Source organism: Ranitomeya variabilis, chromosome 8 (genome assembly GCF_051348905.1).
Source record: "Ranitomeya variabilis isolate aRanVar5 chromosome 8, aRanVar5.hap1, whole genome shotgun sequence".
NCBI lineage: Eukaryota > Metazoa > Chordata > Amphibia > Anura > Dendrobatidae > Ranitomeya > Ranitomeya variabilis.
This window is the reverse complement of record NC_135239.1, coordinates 70,990,834-71,010,709: the sequence shown is the minus strand read 5'-3', so window position 1 is coordinate 71,010,709 and position 19,876 is coordinate 70,990,834. Positions and strand designations below refer to the sequence as shown.

At 42.9% G+C, this 19,876-nt stretch overlaps 1 protein-coding gene across 8 annotated transcripts; it reads right to left on the bottom strand.

Moving 5' to 3' along the window:
- Window positions 1-2,125: 2,125 nt before the first annotated feature.
- RTCA (RNA 3'-terminal phosphate cyclase) lies at window positions 2,126-19,854 on the bottom strand. 8 transcript variants are annotated; one of them, XM_077276098.1, is made up of 13 exons: window positions 19,782-19,854; window positions 18,378-18,450; window positions 18,179-18,266; window positions 15,584-15,684; window positions 13,540-13,683; window positions 11,987-12,110; window positions 9,800-9,858; window positions 7,939-8,080; window positions 6,872-6,996; window positions 6,493-6,551; window positions 6,239-6,333; window positions 5,447-5,551; window positions 2,126-4,211 (listed from the first exon to the last, which is right to left on the bottom strand). In XM_077276098.1, the coding sequence occupies exons 3-13, from the start codon at window positions 18,227-18,229 to the stop codon at window positions 4,119-4,121; spliced, it is 1,098 nt and encodes a 365-aa protein (XP_077132213.1). In that variant the 5' UTR covers window positions 18,230-18,266; window positions 18,378-18,450; window positions 19,782-19,854; the 3' UTR covers window positions 2,126-4,118. The 8 variants fall into 8 exon arrangements, with proteins under 8 accessions (XP_077132213.1, XP_077132211.1, XP_077132212.1 ...); XM_077276096.1 differs by having other exon boundaries at window positions 19,748-19,821; XM_077276097.1 differs by lacking the exon at window positions 19,782-19,854 and adding an exon at window positions 19,272-19,311.
- Between the last annotated feature and the right edge of the window lie 22 nt (window positions 19,855-19,876).

Sequence of the window (19,876 nt, the reverse complement as noted above, 5' to 3'; positions counted from 1 at the left end):
CCACCACAGCACCCAGGGGTGGAACTAGGAGACAACAGGGGCATTTATTATTATTATTATATATTTTTTTTTTTTTTTTTTTTATATAGCGCTAACATATTCCGCAGCGCTTTACAGGTTGCACACATTATCGTCGCTGTCCGCGTTGGGGCTCACAATCTAAATTCCCTATCAGTATGTCTTTGGAATGTGGGAGGAAACCGGAATACCCGGAGGAAACCCACACAAACACGGAGAGAACATACAAACTCTTTGCAAATGTTGTCCTTAGTGGGGCTTGAACCCAGGACTCCGGCGCTGCAAGGCTGCTGTGCTAACCACTGCGCCACCGTGCTGCCCTAGATGCCAACAAGCCACCCAGGACTGGGGTATTTAGGTACCAGATGTGGGCGGTGTATTTCACTTTCCGGGTGAAGGAAAGGCCACTGCTCTCCAGCTCCCTCCTAGAATTCATGCATAAAAAAGATTCATTTGTAAGCAGACGCTGGGAGAGCAGAGGAAAGCCTAGGACACCGGCATTAGCGTTGTAGTAATCCTTTAATCCCACAGCTAACCCTGGCGTGGATCATCAACCTGAAGCGCGGGTGCTGAGTCTCGGCTGCCATCTCATGGCTGCATCCGGCAACATGCTAAACGTCCTACATCACCGCGACGCTACAGTCACCTCACGTACGAGCCGCCATACGGAGCTTTATCTGCTGTGTAACACCCACCCTAGCACCAAGACCCTCTACATCAGAAGTTCCAGGTTGTCAGACTACACGAAGGCTGACATTACCCAGGTATTCCCTTCCGGGACAGTTATGGCAGATTGATAGCACAGGACATGCCACAAGTGTCTTACAGAGGGGGATCCACTTCCGGGACACAAGGTGGAGACACAGACACATGACTATTAGCGATGAGCGCAAGTGCTTGTTCCTCGAGTCTACACAGGGTATCGCGGGTGCCCCAGTGACATGTTCGAGTTCCCGCGGTCCCATGTTTTGCGGATGTTAGAGGGCCATAAAACAGGCAGGAATTGCCTCACATATACGGGCAATCCTTGCATGTTTTGTGCCAGTCTGACCACAGCAAAACATGCGGCCGTGGGAACTCGAACACATCACTCGAGCACCCGCAATACCGAAGCAGCACTCATCACTAATGACTATCTGTTCTGTACTTTATGGGATTTACTGGAGGATGAGCAATGAGAAAATGTCTACACAGGACATCTGCTTTCTGCACCAGAAGGAAAAGGATGTGGTGACTTTCTGAGCCATCAAGCATGTTTGTGACCCAATGTACGGGGGCCGCACAGAATAGCCTTACAGCATGCCTGAAGCCACCATGACACTCATTCACAACTCTGCTCCACATTACAGACTTCATCCCCTTGCAGCTCCCCCGCAGGGGAAATGAAGAATTACAGTCAATTCGAGAGTGAGGGTTCGTCCGTCTCACATCGCGTGGCTGGTTCTCCAGATACTTTATTATCTTTCCCATTTAGATCAACACATGGGTGGATTGTTTTTTTGCAGGATGAGTTGTACTTTTGAATGACACCATCCATTTTATCATGTGATGTACGGGAAAGTGGGAAAAAAATATCCAAGTGCAGTGAAATAGCGGGGGAAAAAAAAACAAAAAAAAAAAAAAACACAATCACAATTTTTTTTAACTGTTTATCGTACAGTAAAAAAAAAAAAAAATAACCCGACAATACAATTCTCCATCTCTGTACGATTACAGCAATACCAAACATGCATGGTTTTTTTTTTTTTTTGTAAAGTAATACAAGTAGTATTGGGCTGAACAAAAGAAAATATGCAATTCTGGCATTGAGTTTTTATTTTTGTTTTGCAGTTTACCGACAAGGTTTATTTGTGTTTGAGAGATCCAACTTTCATTTGAGTGGTCTATTTTTTTTTTTCTTGAATTTTTAATATGAGAAAAGGTGGGCGATGTTAACTTTTGATTTTCTAAATATGGAAAAAAAAACCACACAAACTTGTTTTTCCACTTATTTTTAGCCCTTAGTGCAGGTGATCGCTTGTACTATATGTAGCAATACCACAGTATTTCTGGATATAACAAACATCACAGTCTACTATTAATGCCAGCAGTGACGGCAGCAGGTTGGTTTTCACTGAGTGATTGCTGCTGAGCTTTGATTCTAGCCGGTGGTACCTAATCAAGGCCGAAGCACCTATATGATCAAAAGAAAGATGAGTGGCAATGCTTCCAGTCACTGATTTCCAACATCTAGCTTTGCGTTAGCTCTACCATACACTGGCAGAGATCATGCTCGTTTCCCAGCAGTCTCATAGACAATGAATGGATGTGGTGTACACGCCCCATTCAGACAGGGCTCTGCGGCAGCAGGTTTTTTTTCTTATTATTCAATCTAATTAAATAAAAGTTCAGTCACATTCTTTCCCCCCAGTTTATTTGGAGCCCTGGCACAGATAATTCACGCAGAAGTAAAATATTAAAAGGGATTTTCCGCCCATATCTTTTAAAGGGCTATTCCCTTCTCCATAAAGGCGTACTCTCGGATGGCGCTTGTACATACAAGAACTTTGGCAACGAGATGTAAACAGAAGAAGAGGTAATTATTCAAGAACAGCTGCCAATTATAATAAGGAGCAAATTGCAAGAGTGTTTGTTTTACAAGCACCACCCGACACCATCCATGGGGAGGAGGGAAAACACGAAGGCTCCTTACTAGTGATGAGCGAGTATACTCGTTGCTCGGGTTTTCCACAGCACGCTCGGGTGGTCTCCTAGTATTTGTAACTGCTCGGAGATTTAGTTTTCAGCGCCTCAGCTGAATGATTTACAGCTACTAGCCAGGCTGAGAACATGTGGGGATCCCTAGCAACCCCCACATGTACTCAGCCTGGCTAGTAGCTGTAAATCATTCAGCTGAGGCACTGAAAACTAAATCTCTGAGCAGTCATAAATACTCGCAGACCACCCGAGCAATGAGTACACTCGCTCATTACTACTCCTCACTAGTGATGAGCGCAAGTGCTCGTTACTCGAGTTTGCACCGAGTATCATGGGTGCTCGAAGGACGTGTTCCAGTCCCCACAGCCACATGTTTCACACCTGCTAGACAACTCACACCTGCTAGACAACTACAAAACATGCGGGGCCTACCCAATACACGGACAATTCCCACATATTCTGTGGCAGTCTAACAGGCGTGAAATATGCGGCTGCCGGGACTCCAACATGGCACTCGAGCACCCGCGATACTCGGTGCATACCCGAGCACCCAAACTCGAGTACTGAGCACCCACGCTCATCACTACTGCTTTTACATTGCGTTCTTGCCGCTACGGCGTTCAGTGGTCCTGTTGAGGTTGTGTCCGAACCCCTCGGGACTCAGGCGTACAGTCTACTATGCCTGGGTGTCCACCTCCAGTAGGGGTATACTCCCAAAAATGATGCACAACAGAACACACTGACTTTGTCAGCACCTTTATAGTCTATGGCCCCGTACAAATCCAGATTTATGGGGGTCTGAACACAAGCCCTTTAGAGACCACGGAATGTGGGCAAGAACACAATGTTAAAAGGAGTCTTAAATTAACGTGTGGCCTGATTGTAGTATGAAAAACTAAATAAATAGCACATACTCCCCCATGGATCTCGTTACCCCTCCATCTCGCTAGCCAGGGCTCCCACTAGTCTCTTCTCCTCCTCTGACCTAGTCAGTGTGTAACTGCTGCAGCCGATCAGTGGTCTCAATGCTGACCAATGTGTTACCGCTGCAGCCAATAAAATTAGCTGCAGTGGTTAAGTGTGGACTAGTCTGGAAGAGAAGTAAAGGAGACATAGGCTGTGGAGAAAGAAATAGCAGGGAATCCATGGGGGAGTATGTGCTGCTTTCCCCCCCCCCCCCCTTCTTAGCAGATTTAGGCCATACATTAAATAAAACAAAGATGCAGAAAATGCCTTTAACTCAGAGTCGGTTCCATGCTGACACAATCCGCTGATTGCCTCTCAGACAGTAAAGCTGGAGGAATAGTAATACAGCCCTGGATGTGCACTGCCCTCTAGTGTCATGCTTTGGTCACTGCATGCTGTGCTACACTGCAGTCCTCGCTGGTGCTCTTGGACGATGGTCAGACATTCTTATTCTGAAGGCCCACTCCCTGGCACTCTATGATGAAGTTGTCTGTGCCTGGCTCGTCACACTTTGTTACTGTGAATTTGGCCTGTTGGGAACAAACAATAATTATACAATAATATTATAGTGATTACACACTAAGAGGCAGCGAGTAGTAACACTCCGATCAATAGTTATGTGCAATACAGAGACTTCTGCCACCACACAGATACAAGGGGAGAGTAATTAAAGAATTGGTTATTTCCCCTGTGCTTTACACTGCAGGTGACATTTCAGGAAGGTCTCTTGCCAAAATTAACCAACTGGAAAACATTAATATAGAAATTAAAGATACTGGGAACAGGTTCAACATTGGGCTAATAGTAGTAAGCATCCAGTAAGTAGCAGTGCCGTTCATTCTCCTGCTGGGTGCTTTACTCCGGTCCTTTAATCCTCCATTCTTCACTAGTAACACGACCCACATTCTGGTTTTCTGAATCCTACTGCATCTGTGTGGCCCATAAGCCAGGCTCCTTATGTGCCTCCATGGGAGCCTTAAAGGGAATCGGTCACAGGTTTTTATCTACCTAATCTGGGATCAACATAATATAGAGGCAGAGACCCTGATTCCAGCAATATGTCCCCTTATTGGGCTGCTTTGCTGTAGTTTTTATAAGATCAATATTTTAATCAGCAGGCAAGACTCACTAGAGGACTACTTATCCTGTTATCAGGTAGTCAAAAAAACCAAAACAAACCCACCCACTGATTCGCAGATTTCTGTTTTCACTGTGCATAGGCAGAAAGCTGCCAATCAGGGGTCTGGATGGGGTTATACAGAGCACAGCACTCAAAGAACTAGTTGAACTAATATTTGCTGGATGTTAATTACTATTGGACCAAAAGATAAAAGTGCTCCAGAATTTTTTTATTTATTTATTTTTTTTTACAATTTTTGCCACATCGTGGAGATATCTTCCATTAGGAGCATTTCTCAGTTTCCTTCTAAGTTAAATAAAATGTAAATATAAGCATTGGTACCAGCCACATAAAACCGCTAAATAAAAGCACTAATATTTTTCATCAGCTCCCAGTACATTGGTATCAGTAAGAGACTCTGCACTGCCTGAAGGACCACCTCAGCTAGTGAGCAAACGCAGCGTACTGCCCTGAGCTCAGGTTTGTCCTTCATAGACCTCTTGCATGTTTTTCGGACATGAATGCATATGCAGATGTCAAACAGTTTTAAACACAGGTTTACACTGACGAAAAACTAGTAGTAGCTCAAAAACCGGTTACTTTGTGGCAGGCCGCAAACCAGGAAATTTGCCAACTAATCCTTACCTTGGTGAGTAGTTCTACAAAGTGGATGGCTGTTTGAGTGTGCAGGGTTAGGGGTCCCGTCTTGATCCGCGAGACCCCATCTGCCAGTGCCATAAAAATAATCAACTGGAGATTAATGAGAGAAAAAAAAAAAGTTATTTGTACTTTTTGTCTATAAAAACAAATCTTAAGTTTAGCCTTTAAAAAGTGTAGAACTATAGAAGATAAAACTCGAGCGGTTGCTACAAATAAAAGGAATGTTTGGGTGTTCATACATGTGACACTATATTCTGTGCTGGAGCCATACTGGAAGAGAACAAGACAGATTAAAATGGACTTGGGCACAGTTGGTTTTGCCAATCTGTTTTGATGCCTGCTGGCACACAGCAAGGAGACACTAGAGTTGGGTCGCCTTGTCGCGGTGGGTCACCTTGTCGCGGTGGGATGGCTTTTACGCTCTTTTGATCAAAATATCAACAACTAAGTTCTCTGTTCGTTACATGTATTACTACTGTTTAGTTACTTACTGCATTTGCGCATTGGTTTTATGTCTGTTAATGGCCACAGTGTGAATGTGCACCTACCCGTTGCACTGTAATAGGTGTGCAGGCCCAGGTTTTCAGTTGTACAACATTACCTGTGTGTCACAATCTGCCATTCTTCACAGCACCGCGCCTGATCACCGGGTGGACAGCGCTCACCAGACCACTTATATTCGTTGACAGTGGCCTGATCTACGTTTCTGTTCAGATATTTTGTTACAAACCTTCTTTTCTCTAGAACGGTGGGTAATGTTTTTTTTAGTTAAACTACCTGATCCTGTAAATATTCGTCAACGCAGCCCCCATGCCGGAGGTTTCGGAGAAGGATTTCTGCAGCTTCTGCACCGACGCGATCTGAGGGTACACCTATGAAAAGTTTTAAATAATCGAAAATATTATCACTCATATTATGCCAGTTTCTTACTAAAAATCATCTTTTGGTAAGAGAGAGAAGATAGAGAGAAGATGGAAATCTTTTGGGAAAAAAAAAATATAATAAAAGATAGATAGATAGAAAAAAAATACCTTTCCGTCCGAGAGAGGACCCTGCAAATAAACAACCAGTAGACGTCTCGGCAACGATTCTGTAAAACAAGAGGAAAGTAGATCACGTATTGTATCCGATACGGCTATTCAGGGTACAAGAACCACCTTGGCGTAGGACCCCCATTCCTCCATCTCTATCATTAATCCCCCCAGGACTATGTCACGTGTCTAGCGGTACTGAAGGTTTCCATGCTGAATTTCTCATTGGATCAGATATAGTACATGATCACAGCCCTAATGTATACTGCTCAGGAAACTGTACTTTGCCTAGAGACATTGAGGATCGCTGCTAGTAAGGCAAGTTTCGTTTTTCTGGTTCTAGAACACTCGCTAGTTACTAAGAAAAGAAAGAACTTACATAATCCCACTGCCATTTCCTACGGCTTTGTCTCCAGTTTCTTGAACACCTTGGATGTTCACGTAGAGATCTCGGAGCTCCCGCCGTATGCAGCGTACTGCAGCCGAAATCATGTCCTTCACCATCTGAAGAAATTAAAAGCACAAAGCCTGTACTTATATATAACACATTTTAGTAATCTTTAATAGCTATATGTTTTCATATTATAAGAACAGAAGAAAAAGCCTGATCTTTACCAAAATTGATGTAAACAAATACATTTTAAAAGGGAATCTGTCACCAAGTTTTTGCTACCCCATCTGAGAGCAGAATAATGTAGGGGCAGAGATTCTAATCTCAGAGATGTTATTATGTTATTGGGCTGAGTGGTTTTTGTTTTAGATTTTTCATAAAAGCCCTATTTTATGTAGCGGTTACAATGTGTCACTTACTTTACTGGGTGCTGCAATTTTGATTAAAAACTTTTATCTGCTGTAGACCTAGCAGTTCTCTGAATGCGGAGTTCTGTATAACTATTGATTGACAGCTTTCTGTGTGTGCTGTGTATAGGCAGAAAGCGGCCAATCAGTAGTGGGGCCAGGGTCACACAGAGCACTACATAAACCTGGTGTCCTTTTAAAGCAAGTATATCCATTTTTTTTATTATTTATTAACATAGCAATGAATGGAAAATTGAATATGGCAGTCTGTTATGATTACATGTTTTTTTTTTTTTGTTTGTTTTTAAATTACATGAGTGGAGTGTCTGGAGATCATGAGAAACGGATCAAAACATATGTCAGGAAGTCTTTATCAAATGGATACACATGACGCGCGTCTTCACGCTATATAAATACAAATGCAGGCGTTTAAGTGCAATTTATTATATTTATATTTTTTAACTATAGAAACAGATACATCAAGAACACCACAAAAAATATAGTGTTACACAGGCACAAGAGCCAGAAGTGTGAGGCGAGGCAGGAAAGATTATGGGATTCCCAGGCACGGTGTCCTGAATAAAGCAACATACATAAAATTTGGGGTTGTACCCACATTCTCACACTAGTTGTAACACGTACGCTCACCTTGTATGGAAGAACACCAGCCACAAATGCTCGGCCATAGATTTTTGTGACTGATCCTCGATCTGTCAAGGTGATTGGCTTCAAGTATTTGACAGGGGAAACCCTGACTAGGATTTCTCCTCCACCGCGAGGGTAGTAGCCCCTGAACAACAAAAAACACAACAGAACAAAAATAAATAAATAAATAATGAGGCCCAGGTGAAGTTTTAATTTCTGGCACAAATTGTTAAAGTTGAGCACATGGAGTTTAGAAACACTTTTTTCTGTCTATTATAGTTTTATTACTACCTGCTCTGAAGAGAGAAAGAAGTGGGAAAAAGGGTCTAACTGGTATAAAGACTTGAGAAATCGGGCCATTTTCAACAACGCCCATGAACTCTACCACAATAAGGCTATGGTTTCACTATCAGTATTTGGTCAGTATTTTACCTCAGTATTTGTAAGCCAAAACCAGGAGTGGAACAATTAGAGGAAAAGTATAATAGAAACACGTCACCACTTCTGTATTTATCACCCACTCCTGGTTTTGGCTTACAAATACTGATGTAAAATACTGACCAAATACTGGTAGTGTGACGGCAGCCTAATACTTCCTTAATGACTTTTTTCCCCTGCAATTACCCAAAACATGGGAGAGAGCGAGAAGGGAGAGTTTACGGTCATTACTGCTTGCCACAGACACCGCGGTCTTTCTGCAAGAACAGGGGAGCACAATCTGCGACACCAAACCATCACGATACAGATAGGCATGGCTATAACCCAATGTTTGGTGTCTGTATTGATGATGGTTGAGCATTACGGATGAGCGAACGTGCTGGATAAGGTGTTATCTGAGCATGCTCAGGTGCTAACGGAGTGTCTCCGTCGTGCTCGAATATTATATGTTCGAGTCCCCGCAGCTGCAAGTCTCGCAGCTGTTCGACAGCCACAATACATGCAGGGATTGCCTGTTTGTCTAACAGCCACGAGACATGCAGGGATTGTCTGTTTGTCTAACAGCCACGAGACATGCAGCCGCAGGCACTCGAACATATTATTAGAGCAAGCCAAAGAACACAAGCATACTCAGATAATACCTTACCCCAGCACGTTCGCTCATCAGTTTGGAGGATCCATTCTTCTAATGCGTGCAGCCAGTAGATGAGCACTTTACTATCCCTGCACTGATCAGACATGTTAGTGCAGGCGCTCTGGTAGATCCATATGAGCATTGTTATGGGGGCACTGGGAGGCAGAAACCTATGAAGATGATAACTGTGGGGCTACAAAGCAGTGATCCAGTTATAATCTCAACTGTATTGTGGCTCGTGCAGACTTTGCCTTTGTATTCTCCTTTTGATGTTCATTGAATTCATGTATCATTGGATTAAAGGAAGCCGGACATGTCCGATAATATTATTAACCTGCATATAGGTTAATCCGCAGGGTAGTAGTGTTATGAGGGTGCCCAGCTACAGTCCCTTCTCACAGCACTGACTGCAGCGGCAGCAAACTAGCTCGCTACTGACTGACTACTGAGATACTCACCTGCTACCATTTTCCTTGCTTTACAGCGTCATCAAAAACAATATCATACGGTAATAGAGTAGTCGGGCTGATTAATTCTACCCGAGAATTGGGCAGCATGATTCTAAAGACATACTGATAGGGAATCTAGATTGTGAGCCCCATCGGGGACAGTGATAACGTGTGCAACCTGTAAAGCGCTGCGGAATATGTTAGTGCTATATAAAATAAAGCATAATAATAATATTACGACAGGTTCCTTTGAACTGGGATGTAATGGTTTCCCCATGTCAGTCACTGGTCACTGCAGAGCGCGTCTCCACATTTCCAACCTGTTTTACGTAGCGGTTCTCACCTCTTCCGGATGTCACAATCTAATTTAAAGGAGAAATGTTCGGCCATCGGCTTAAAAACCTGAAGAGGAAATAAAATAATAAAAAAAAACAAAACTAACCATTAACGACTGATGCAAATAAAACCTAGGATATAAATCAAGATACATATAGGGTCTCCCTTATCAAAATGGAAGTGGCAGGAATAATGGACGGATAAACGGCATCTGGAGTTATATTATCCAGCTAGGTCTCATTAATAATGTTGTTTGGATCGCCCCTGTGCTCCGCTGTCTATTGCTGGCTGCATGATCACTTCTAAGAATCCATCAGTGCGCTCGTTCTGACGGACAGTGTGTAACTCTTACATCTGTCCTTACAGAGTTCTTCAGCTGATTTTTGATCGTATGAACGTACAGCTATTTTGTTGCGATCTGTGGCCATAAACCCATTTAGAGGGGTTCAGAAAAACACCCAAGAGTTACTCCCCATCGGAACGATTTCACTGGCAGATTCTCAGTTAATTTAATTCTGCAGCCAGCAATGTGCAGAGAAATAAACAGCCATAAAAGCCAAAACGGTAGAAATGTTCAATTAAATTAAAATAGCAAAAAGTATATTCAGCACAAAATAAACACGCTTAGGTCTAAAAAAATAAAAATAAATAAAAAATATGTTTGGGGCATGGTCTGATCAGGAATGAGATAGGACACATGGTCTGACGTTCCTGCAAGACCAGCCTGTGTAATTATCCTGTGTAATTATCTTACTCCAGATACAGTGGGGAAAATTATTATTTGATGCAAAATCTGCAGTGTAAGTTTTCCCACCTACAAAAAAAATGGAGAGGTCTGTAATTTTTATCTTCGATAAACTTCAACTGTGAGAGACAGAATCTAAAAATAAAAATCCAGAAAATCACATTGTAGGATTTTTAAATAATTAAACTGCATTTTATTGCATGAAATAAGCATTTGATCACCTACCAGCCAGCAAGAATTCTGGCTCTCACGGACATGCTAGTTTTTCTGTATTAATTGCACCTGTTTGAACTCGTTACCTGTATAAAAGACACCTGTCCTCACACTCAATCAATCACACTCCAACCTCTCCACCATGGCCAAGACCAAAGAGCTTTTTTTTTTTTTTTTTTTTTTTAAAGACACCAGGTACAAAATTGTAGACCTGCACAAGGCTGGAATGAGCTACTGGACAATAGGAAAACAGCTTGGTGAGAAGGCAACAACTGATGGCACAATTATTAGAATATGGAAGAAACACAAGATGACTGTCAATCTACCTTGGTCTGGGGCTCCATGCAAGATGTCACCTCGTGGGGTAAGGATGATTCTGAGAAAGGTCAGGAATCAGCCCAGAACTACACGGGAGGACCTGGTCAATGACCCGAAGAGAGCTGGGACCACAGCCTCAATCATTATGGTTAATAACATACTACACCATCATGGATTAAAATCCTGCAGTGCACGCAGGGTCTCCCTACTCACGCCAGCACATGTCCAGGCCCCTTTAAAGTTCACCAATGACCATCTGGATGATCCAGAGGAGGTGTGGGAGAAGGTAATGTGGTCAGATGAGACCAAAATAGAACTTTTTGGTATCAACTCCACTCACTGTATTTGGAGGAAGAAGAAAGGAGTACAACTCCAAGAACACTATCCCAACCATGAGTCATGGTGGGGGAAGAATCATGCTTTGGAGGCGCTTTTCTGCAAAGGGGACAGGATGACTGCACCGTATTGAAGGGAGGATGGATGGGGTCATGTATCGCAAGAACCAACAACCTCCTTCCCTCAGTAAGAGCATTGAAGATGGGTCATGGCTGGTTCTTCCAGCATGACAATGACCCAAAACACAGTCAGGGCAACTAAGGAGTGGCTCCATAAAAAGCAAACATTAAGTTCTGTTTTTGTACTATATCAAATAATGCAATAAAATGCAAATTAATTAAGTATGTAAAAATCGTAATACGAGTTTCTGGATTTTATTTTTACATTCTGTCTCTCACAGTTGAAGTGTACCTACGATAAAAATTACAGACCTCGCCATTCCATGAAGGTGGGAAAACTTGCAAAAAAAAAAAAAAAAAAAAGTGTATCAAAAACGTATTTTCCCCACTATAGTAATATCATATTGTATTCATACAATACAGCAAATAGGATGGTAAAGCAAGTGTCACACTGCATACAAACCATTGTGGTGTAGTCAATCTGTGGGGCCATCTCTGCATTTGTGCCGCCTTTAAAGATCAGTTCCGAAGGTGTTTCAGCAAAGAGGACACAGGGAAGGGAGACCTGCAGTAATAGGCACACACTCCTACAAAGACAGCGAGAGGGGATCAGCAGTGGAAGAATCAGCAGTCCGCTAAAGAGACTAGTTCTATCTGGTGAAGCAATGTCTGACCCTCAGTCGCTAAAAAAGTCACACCCTTGATAGAGAAGTACACTGCTCCACTTGGTCGTTTTGAGTCTAAGAAGGGATCTCAGTACATGGAACCCCGCTAATCAGAAATTGGTGGCATTTTATCCTTGCCACCAATGTATGTGTTGAGACAACCCCTTTAAGAGTTATTCCCATCTGCATAAATGGGTATTGTAGGATAGGGCTTGTAAACAAGCAATTGTGCAATTTGTTGCTTAACAAAATTTGGAACAGTTCTTGAGATATTAACACTTTTTTGTTTACCACTTGTTGCCATGGTGAACGACCACCGCTGTTAGGCAACAGAACATGGGCACTGCATAAAAGCTTTTCTATGGAGCGTCTATGCAATGTTTTGAAGCAGATGGGGATCATAGAAGCGCACTGTTATCTTCTAATCGCAGTCAGTATCATCACTGTGCTTACATACTTGACAGCGGCGGTGGTCGGTCTCCTAGGCAACACGCTGTAAACAAAAGTGTTAGTAACTCAAGAACGGACGCAAAATTTAATCAGCAGCAAATTGCAGAAGCGATTGATTTTACAATCGCCATCTGACAATGTGCATCTATGAAGATGGCGGTAACCCTAAAGCAAATTATGACAATTTGAGAAATGTTTATTTAGGACTGCTTTGTCAGCAGGAAAACAACAAGAAATTCTTACTACCTGTAAATAAAGTGAAGCTGAAGGCACTTACAATATACAGTTCATAAGAAAGGTGCCCTTGTTTCACTAGGACTATTCATCATTTGGCAGAAAAGATGGAGAGGAGTGACCCCACAGCAGTATCCGCTTGCCTTCCTGCCATGTGACTACCAAGAATATGGAGCTGCGCAAGATATGATCGTCAATCACCAGATTCCATTTCTCTATATTAAGCCAGATCCTTCAGATTTCACAATATAAACTGCATACATTAGATAGATTTCTTAGACCTAATGAGACTGTAGAACTTACTCTGAAAATCCATGTTAGAATGTCTGCACAATCCAGATATTAAAAATGAGCATTTTAGGAGTCCAACTAAAAGGGAAAAATAGCTAATAAGTCAGTGTATTCCATCTCCTCCAGCCCAGCCTGACTGACAGCTGCACCTTGTACTGAGCAGAGAGAGATCTTTACAGGAGGAGGAGGGACACTGAGGCTGTCAGGCTCGATAGGGGGAAATGGAGTTTAAACTTTGAATTGGAAAATCTGGTGACAAATACACTACAATAATAACATTTAGGAGTTTGGAAAACACATTTTAGAATTGTATATTACTAACACTTTCAATTTTAAGAAAATAAAAAAAACTAAGTAAATGAATGTGTTTACTAACCCGGCAGTTTTTGTATCAGCAATCAGAGACCCCCCTTTTATTCTTCCTGGGGTAAAGTTTATTTCTGTAGACCCTATTGCTGCATTTTCCAGTTGGCCAGAGCACAAATCTCGAACAGTCTCCAGTCCTGATAAATGTTGTGGCCTACGAAAAAAAAGGAAGATTTAGAAACATGGAAACAGATCTGCAGTCCGTGCCCCCCGGAATCAATCAGTGTTAAGGAGGTGGGAAATGGCCGGTAGTCGTCACATTGAAGCTTCTTATACAACATTAGAGGATAATATGCAGTGTGGGCATCAGAGATGGCCATCAAATCCAGAAACAAATAAGGGGGCTGGCACAGCTAATAAAGAATCCGTCAGCAAGACTTTTAAAAAGATTATTCCACCAATTATATTATTTTTTTCACAAAGCTCAATAAAGGCATACTTATTGTTAATATGCAGACTCAGCCTAACAAGGTTTCTTGTACCTTTGTTTTTTTTGTTTTGTTTTTTTTTTTTATAGTTCTTATTGCCCCTCTGCGGATCCAGCTTCATATAGATGTATATGCAGTGCTATTTTTACACTGCTAAGACCAGCAGCACCCTGCTCCTCCTCAGTGCTGCAGACCCCTGCCTCTCCTGTGTATTAGTGACCACCCCACCACTCAGAGTTGATAACTTGGCTGCACCCATCACAGATAATTGGCACACCATCTAAGTTTAGAATTCCCTCTATTCTCCTGTGCAGTGTATGGCCATGTATACAACTATCTGACCAATTTTATCTTCTACCATATGCATCAGTTGAGCAGTATTTGCAGTTTTACATCAATAAGCGGTCTGCTACAGACATCAAACAGCTCAGCTCTGCTTGTGACAGCTCTGCTGAGCCAAGTTATTACAAGCTTCGCTGCCGAGGACACCGGTGCTCTACTGAATACCAACTAATGATACAAAAGCACAGCGAGCAACTCGGATGTAGATGGCAGAAGATAAAATGGGTCCAGCAGGGTCCTGTAGAGGAGCATAAAGTGCTCAGGAGTGGTGTATTCTACACATAGCATACATTATGTGAGAAGCGGAGGTAGAGCCGCACTATGCTGGCAGGAAGCCAGCTGGGATACATTGCACTGAACACCAACAACCAGGAGCACTGGAATAGCAGCAGAAGGATGGGTCTAATAGTAATTAGCAGGTAAATGAGGAGCAGCCTTTAGGTGCTCATATTTGCAAAACCCAACAGATTACAAAAGGAGTTCTATTGGCACAAATTAATAAATGTATGTGTACATTATTATGAGACCACACAGTGATTTCTTGGAATAACCCTTTAAATTCATGTAGCCTTGTCATATGCAGAGAGAGCAGGATTGAGCTCTGCCCGGATCACAATAAATGTGGAAGATTTATATGGCCATGTTCACATGCAGCGCTTTTTTATGCAAAATAAAAGCTGAATTTTACAGCAAAAGCTATAAGATTACAAACATCTCATTCACAAGCCTGATCTCTTTCACTGACTAAATTTAAGAACTGTAGCGTGTCAATTCTTTCAGCAGTTATTTACACATAGAAAGCAATGAGAAAGGGAAAAAAATTGCTGTAAAAACTGTAAACTTTATTTTAAGTGTTTTATGTTAATAAAATTAAAATTTCTTAAACATGTCCTGTAGACAAAGCACAAGTGTTATTTGCAGCCAAAAAACTGCAACAAAAGGGGCTTAAAATACTTTGAAAAAGGAGTTTTGAACACAGTATTTTTATTTTAATGTAAAAAAAAATTAAAATAAACAAACCTGCTGTGTGTCAAGTTACATTTAGCAGGTGATTCTATCCACATATTATGAATGGGAAGTTATAAAATACAAACAGTGATTGTGTCTATCTAGCAGCTTTATTGTGTTTTTCGTTCAAAGCTTTAAGAAAACATGCCAGAAAAATGCCGGCGTTTGGAGAAACAGCATATTTCCTTTGTTTCCTTAAAAATAAAAAAAATGGTCAAGAACAGTAAAACTAAGCAGTGACCCGGTACTTCCTGTAACGACGCATAACAGATCTACCTTAAGCCCGGAGTGCTTCGCCCTGCTCGTATCTTTGACACTCGGACTCGAATACCCAGAAGGCAGCTCAGGGCGGTGCAGATACGCAGGATCTGACCTCCCTATAACACCACGATAAGAAGGAAAAAAAAACCAGAAGCACGTGAGCCATCGCCAACTGTACTATATACATGTCCAAACAGAAGAACTTTGCCACCGATCAAAAAAAAACAAAAAACAACCTTCTGTGAGCTCGTTGGATCACTTGCTGAAATATATTTCATAATGTCTTTTGGAAAAAGCAGCACTTACCATTCCTTAGCGGGACATTAAGTGGTAAGCAAGGGAATGCAGGGTAAACTATGGACAACGGCCGTTTCGCGCTTCTCTAGCACTTCCACAGGTCCAGGTGTACATGCCCCCAGAAGAAGCTAATGCGAAACGCTCGATGGGGCTACCTTCAACCTCGGGTTGTACAAGTCTGCGATTTATGTATTCATGTCTGTGCCATCACTATGACGGTATTACTGAGTAACTGACTATACTAACACTTGTGTCACTGCCTAAAGAACTGCCTGTGAATTTGCAATGAGTGCCCTCTGGAAGATATACCTTTGGAAATAATTCACTTACTGTTTATTTCACTCTCCCTGCACAATATGTATCTTAAGACCTTTCATCTAGGATGTTTATGTGATCCATAGACAGTTCTTTTTGTATGGGCAGATTTAGACTACTACATCTGATCCCAGTATGTTTGCATTCATATCTGGATTTTCCTATAGCACCATTATATAATATAGGACTGGTACTTTATACCTCTGATACTACGGTGAGGATTGATCTTATGGTGGATATATGCACTTCTGGTCGCCATTTATTCTCATACATGTTCATTTCTCCTATGCTACTTTATACGCCATGAGCAGTGTTGTACTCATTATCACTCTCAATTTTATTGTCTTAGGTTTTTATAATGGATTAGTGTTCTCTAATGAAATGGATTTTTAGATTTTATAAAAAAAAAATAATAAAAAAAATAATATATATATATATATATATATATATATATATATATATATATATATATATATATATATATATATATATATATATATAATAAATAATAATAACAGTTGTTTCCATTTTACTCTTGTTCGTTTCCCTATCAACAGAGCAGTTTTCCTATTTTGCTATTGACAGGACTACAGATGTCATGCTGATTGACAGCCAACTTCCCCCAATTAGGCAGCAGAGTTACGGCTGTCAATCAGCATGACTTCTGTAGTCCCGTCCAGTCAATAGGAAAATAAACTGCCGCTCTGTTGATAGGGAGCAGCTGAATCTCTGGCAGGAGCAGTCAATGACCGGCACCAGGTACAACAGACAGGAGGTTGCCTGTGTTAACTACATGACTTTTTTTTCTCTCCAAGTTCTCAGATAAACCCCTTTAACTAACTGTCGTGTTGAAAAAGTTTTTTTATATTACATGTGTTGCTATGTGCTGCTAATCTGTGGGAGAATAGGTCTTGGGACTCCCACTTATCAGTCATCGCTTTGAAGTACGCAGCTCCCACCTCAAAGAAGTTGATCAAGCTCAATATTAAGTATATAGGCACATAAACCGCTGTTAGAGAGTTAATCAGGTATTCCCATCTCCAAGATGCTATGTCAGTATGTAGTAGGTGTAATAATAATATTAGCAAATGCCTTCAATTAGAAATGTAGTATAGTTCTTCTGATTCACTATGTCTCTTTTCTCATGTGCAGGCATTGCAGGACCTTATGTATCCATGGTTACGACCACTAGCAACTAGCTGTCACTATACCAGTGGTCGTAACCATGGATACCTAAGGTCCTGCACATGAGGAAATAAGACACAGTGAATCAGAAAAACTATACTACTTTTCTAATTGGAGGAATTTGCTAATAATAATAATAATAATAATAATAATAATCCCACTACATATTGGGATAGGATCTTGGAGATGGGAATACCCATTTAATATACAGACCCATAGACTTACTAATCAACCCATACAGTGTCTGTACTCGAGGCTCATACAGGAGCTGCGCACTTCAGAGATGTGTTTTAAAGGGACTGTCACCTGAATTTGGAGGGAACAATTTTCAGCCATAGGGGCGGGGTTTTCGGGTGTTTGATTCACCCTTTCCTTGCATGCTGGCTGCAATATTGGATTGAAGTTCATTCTCTGTCCTCCATAGTACACGCCTGTGTAAGGCAAGATTACCTTGTGCAGGCATGTACTACGGAGGACAGAGAATGAACTTCAATCCAATATTGCAGCCAGCATGCAGCCAGCGGGTAAGGAAAGGGTGAATCAAACACCCAAAAACCCCGCCCCTGTGGCTGAAAATTGTTCCCTCCAAATTCAGGTGACAGAGTCCCTTTAACTAACTGGCAGGGGTCTCAAGATCCAGACCCCCACCAATCAGCGACACAATACAGTTTCTGTAATAATATATAAGAACTTTTACAAATTGACAGCTCCACTACAAAGACTGGATCACTTTAAACGTCTCTATGGTAGATTGTCATAAGTTTACCAAAAGGAACAGGTTCTGATTTTGGTTTGAAATCTGTGCTTCCTCACCCCCTCCATAATGCTGCCATCAACGTCCACTGGTCCACCCTGTTCTGCCATCGTCCCAGGATTTGTGTCTGATGCTTCGGATGAGTATCTGCGGATAAAATGGAAGCGGCCATGACACTGGGAATACAATCAGACACCACAGGAAAAAAAGGGTCCTATCCGATGGAGATTTTGAGATATAAAAGGAGATTGCACTCACCTAGTGTTTCCAAGAATATAGCCTAGAAAACTCGGCAGTTTGCCACAGATCCACTGGTCGACCTAGTGACTGACTGAGGATAATCAGTTTAGAAACATTGTGGATATAATCCGCGCTGCTGGGAAAAAATGAATGTCCAGGCACGTGCCGGCCAACGACCATGCAATTCCCCCACATATAATTTTTTTTTTGTTTGTTTTTACATTTTATTATATATATAGGTCCAAAAGTAGGTGGATGGTATGTGTAATAGGGTTATGAAGGGGGAGATTTATCAAACGGTGTAAAGTGAAACTGACTCAGTTGCCCTTAGCAACCAATCAGATTCCACTTTTCATTCTTCACAGACTCTTTGGAAAATGAAAGGTGGAATCTGATTGGTTGCTAAGGGCAACTGAGTCAGTTTCACTTTACACCGTTTGATAAATCTCCCCCTTCATAACCCTATTACACATACCGTCCACCTACTTTTGGACATTATATATAATCGCTCCCGGATCTGCGTCATTGCAGCGATGTCCGCACTGTGTCCCAGCGCATGCGGCGTTACGTCATGTGAGCACTGCAGCCGGACAGAACGCTGCAACCTATCAGCGACTGTTGATTGGCTGCAGTGCTCACATGACGTAACGCTACATGCGCTGGGACACAGTGCGGACATCGCTGCAATGACCGGATATATTTCCCATATTGGAGACTATAGAACTTAGGAAAGGGGAAGCAGCTCCTGTAAGAGGGGCGTCCTATACTATACAGTGTATACATTTGTACAGCCAGGGCATGCTGGGAGTTGTAGTTGTCCAGTCGCCACAGACCTGTATACACTCCCGGCTCACCATCCCCCGGACACGTGCGGTATACACAGCTCTATAATAACCTGCAGCTGGCCCTCACCTCCCGGCTCTGCAGCCTCACACCCGGCCCTCACCTCCCGGCTCTGCAGCCTCACACCCGGCCCTCACCTCCCGGCTCTGCAGCCTCACACCCGGCCCTCACCTCCCGGCTCTGCAGCCTCACACCCGGCCCTCACCTCCCGGCTCTGCAGCCTCACACCCGGCCCTCACCTCCCGGCTCTGCAGCCTCACACCCGGCCCTCACCTCCCGGCTCTGCAGCCTCACACCCGGCCCTCACCTCCCGGCTCTGCAGCCTCACACCCGGCCCTCACCTCCCGGCTCTGCAGCCTCACACCCGGCCCTCACCTCCCGGCTCTGCAGCCTCACACCCGGCCCTCACCTCCCGGCTCTGCAGCCTCACACCCGGCCCTCACCTCCCGGCTCTGCAGCCTCACACCCGGCCCTCACCTCCCGGCTCTGCAGCCTCACACCCGGCCCTCACCTCCCGGCTCTGCAGCCTCACACCCGGCCCTCACCTCCCGGCCGTGCAGCCTCACACCCGGCCCTCACCTCCCGGCTCTGCAGCCTCACACCTGGCCCTCTGCTCTGTGCAGCCGCCGGCTCCCGACACTTGTAGTCCCCGCCTCTTCCTGTTAGGTGCTTAA

What these genes read in the sequence shown, in the direction of transcription:
- RTCA (XM_077276098.1), bottom strand. Translation starts at nt 18,229, where the DNA reads ATGGCAGAACAGGGTGGACCAGTGGACGTTGATGGCAGCATTATGGAG. An exon ending in ACGAATATTTACAGGATCAG is followed by an intron (nt 5,552 to 6,238) that starts GTAGTTTAACTA and finishes ATTAATCTCCAG; the next exon opens with TTGATTATTTTTATGGCACT. An exon ending in TTGTAGAACTACTCACCAAG is followed by an intron (nt 4,212 to 5,446) that starts GTAAGGATTAGT and finishes TGTTCCCAACAG; the next exon opens with GCCAAATTCACAGTAACAAA.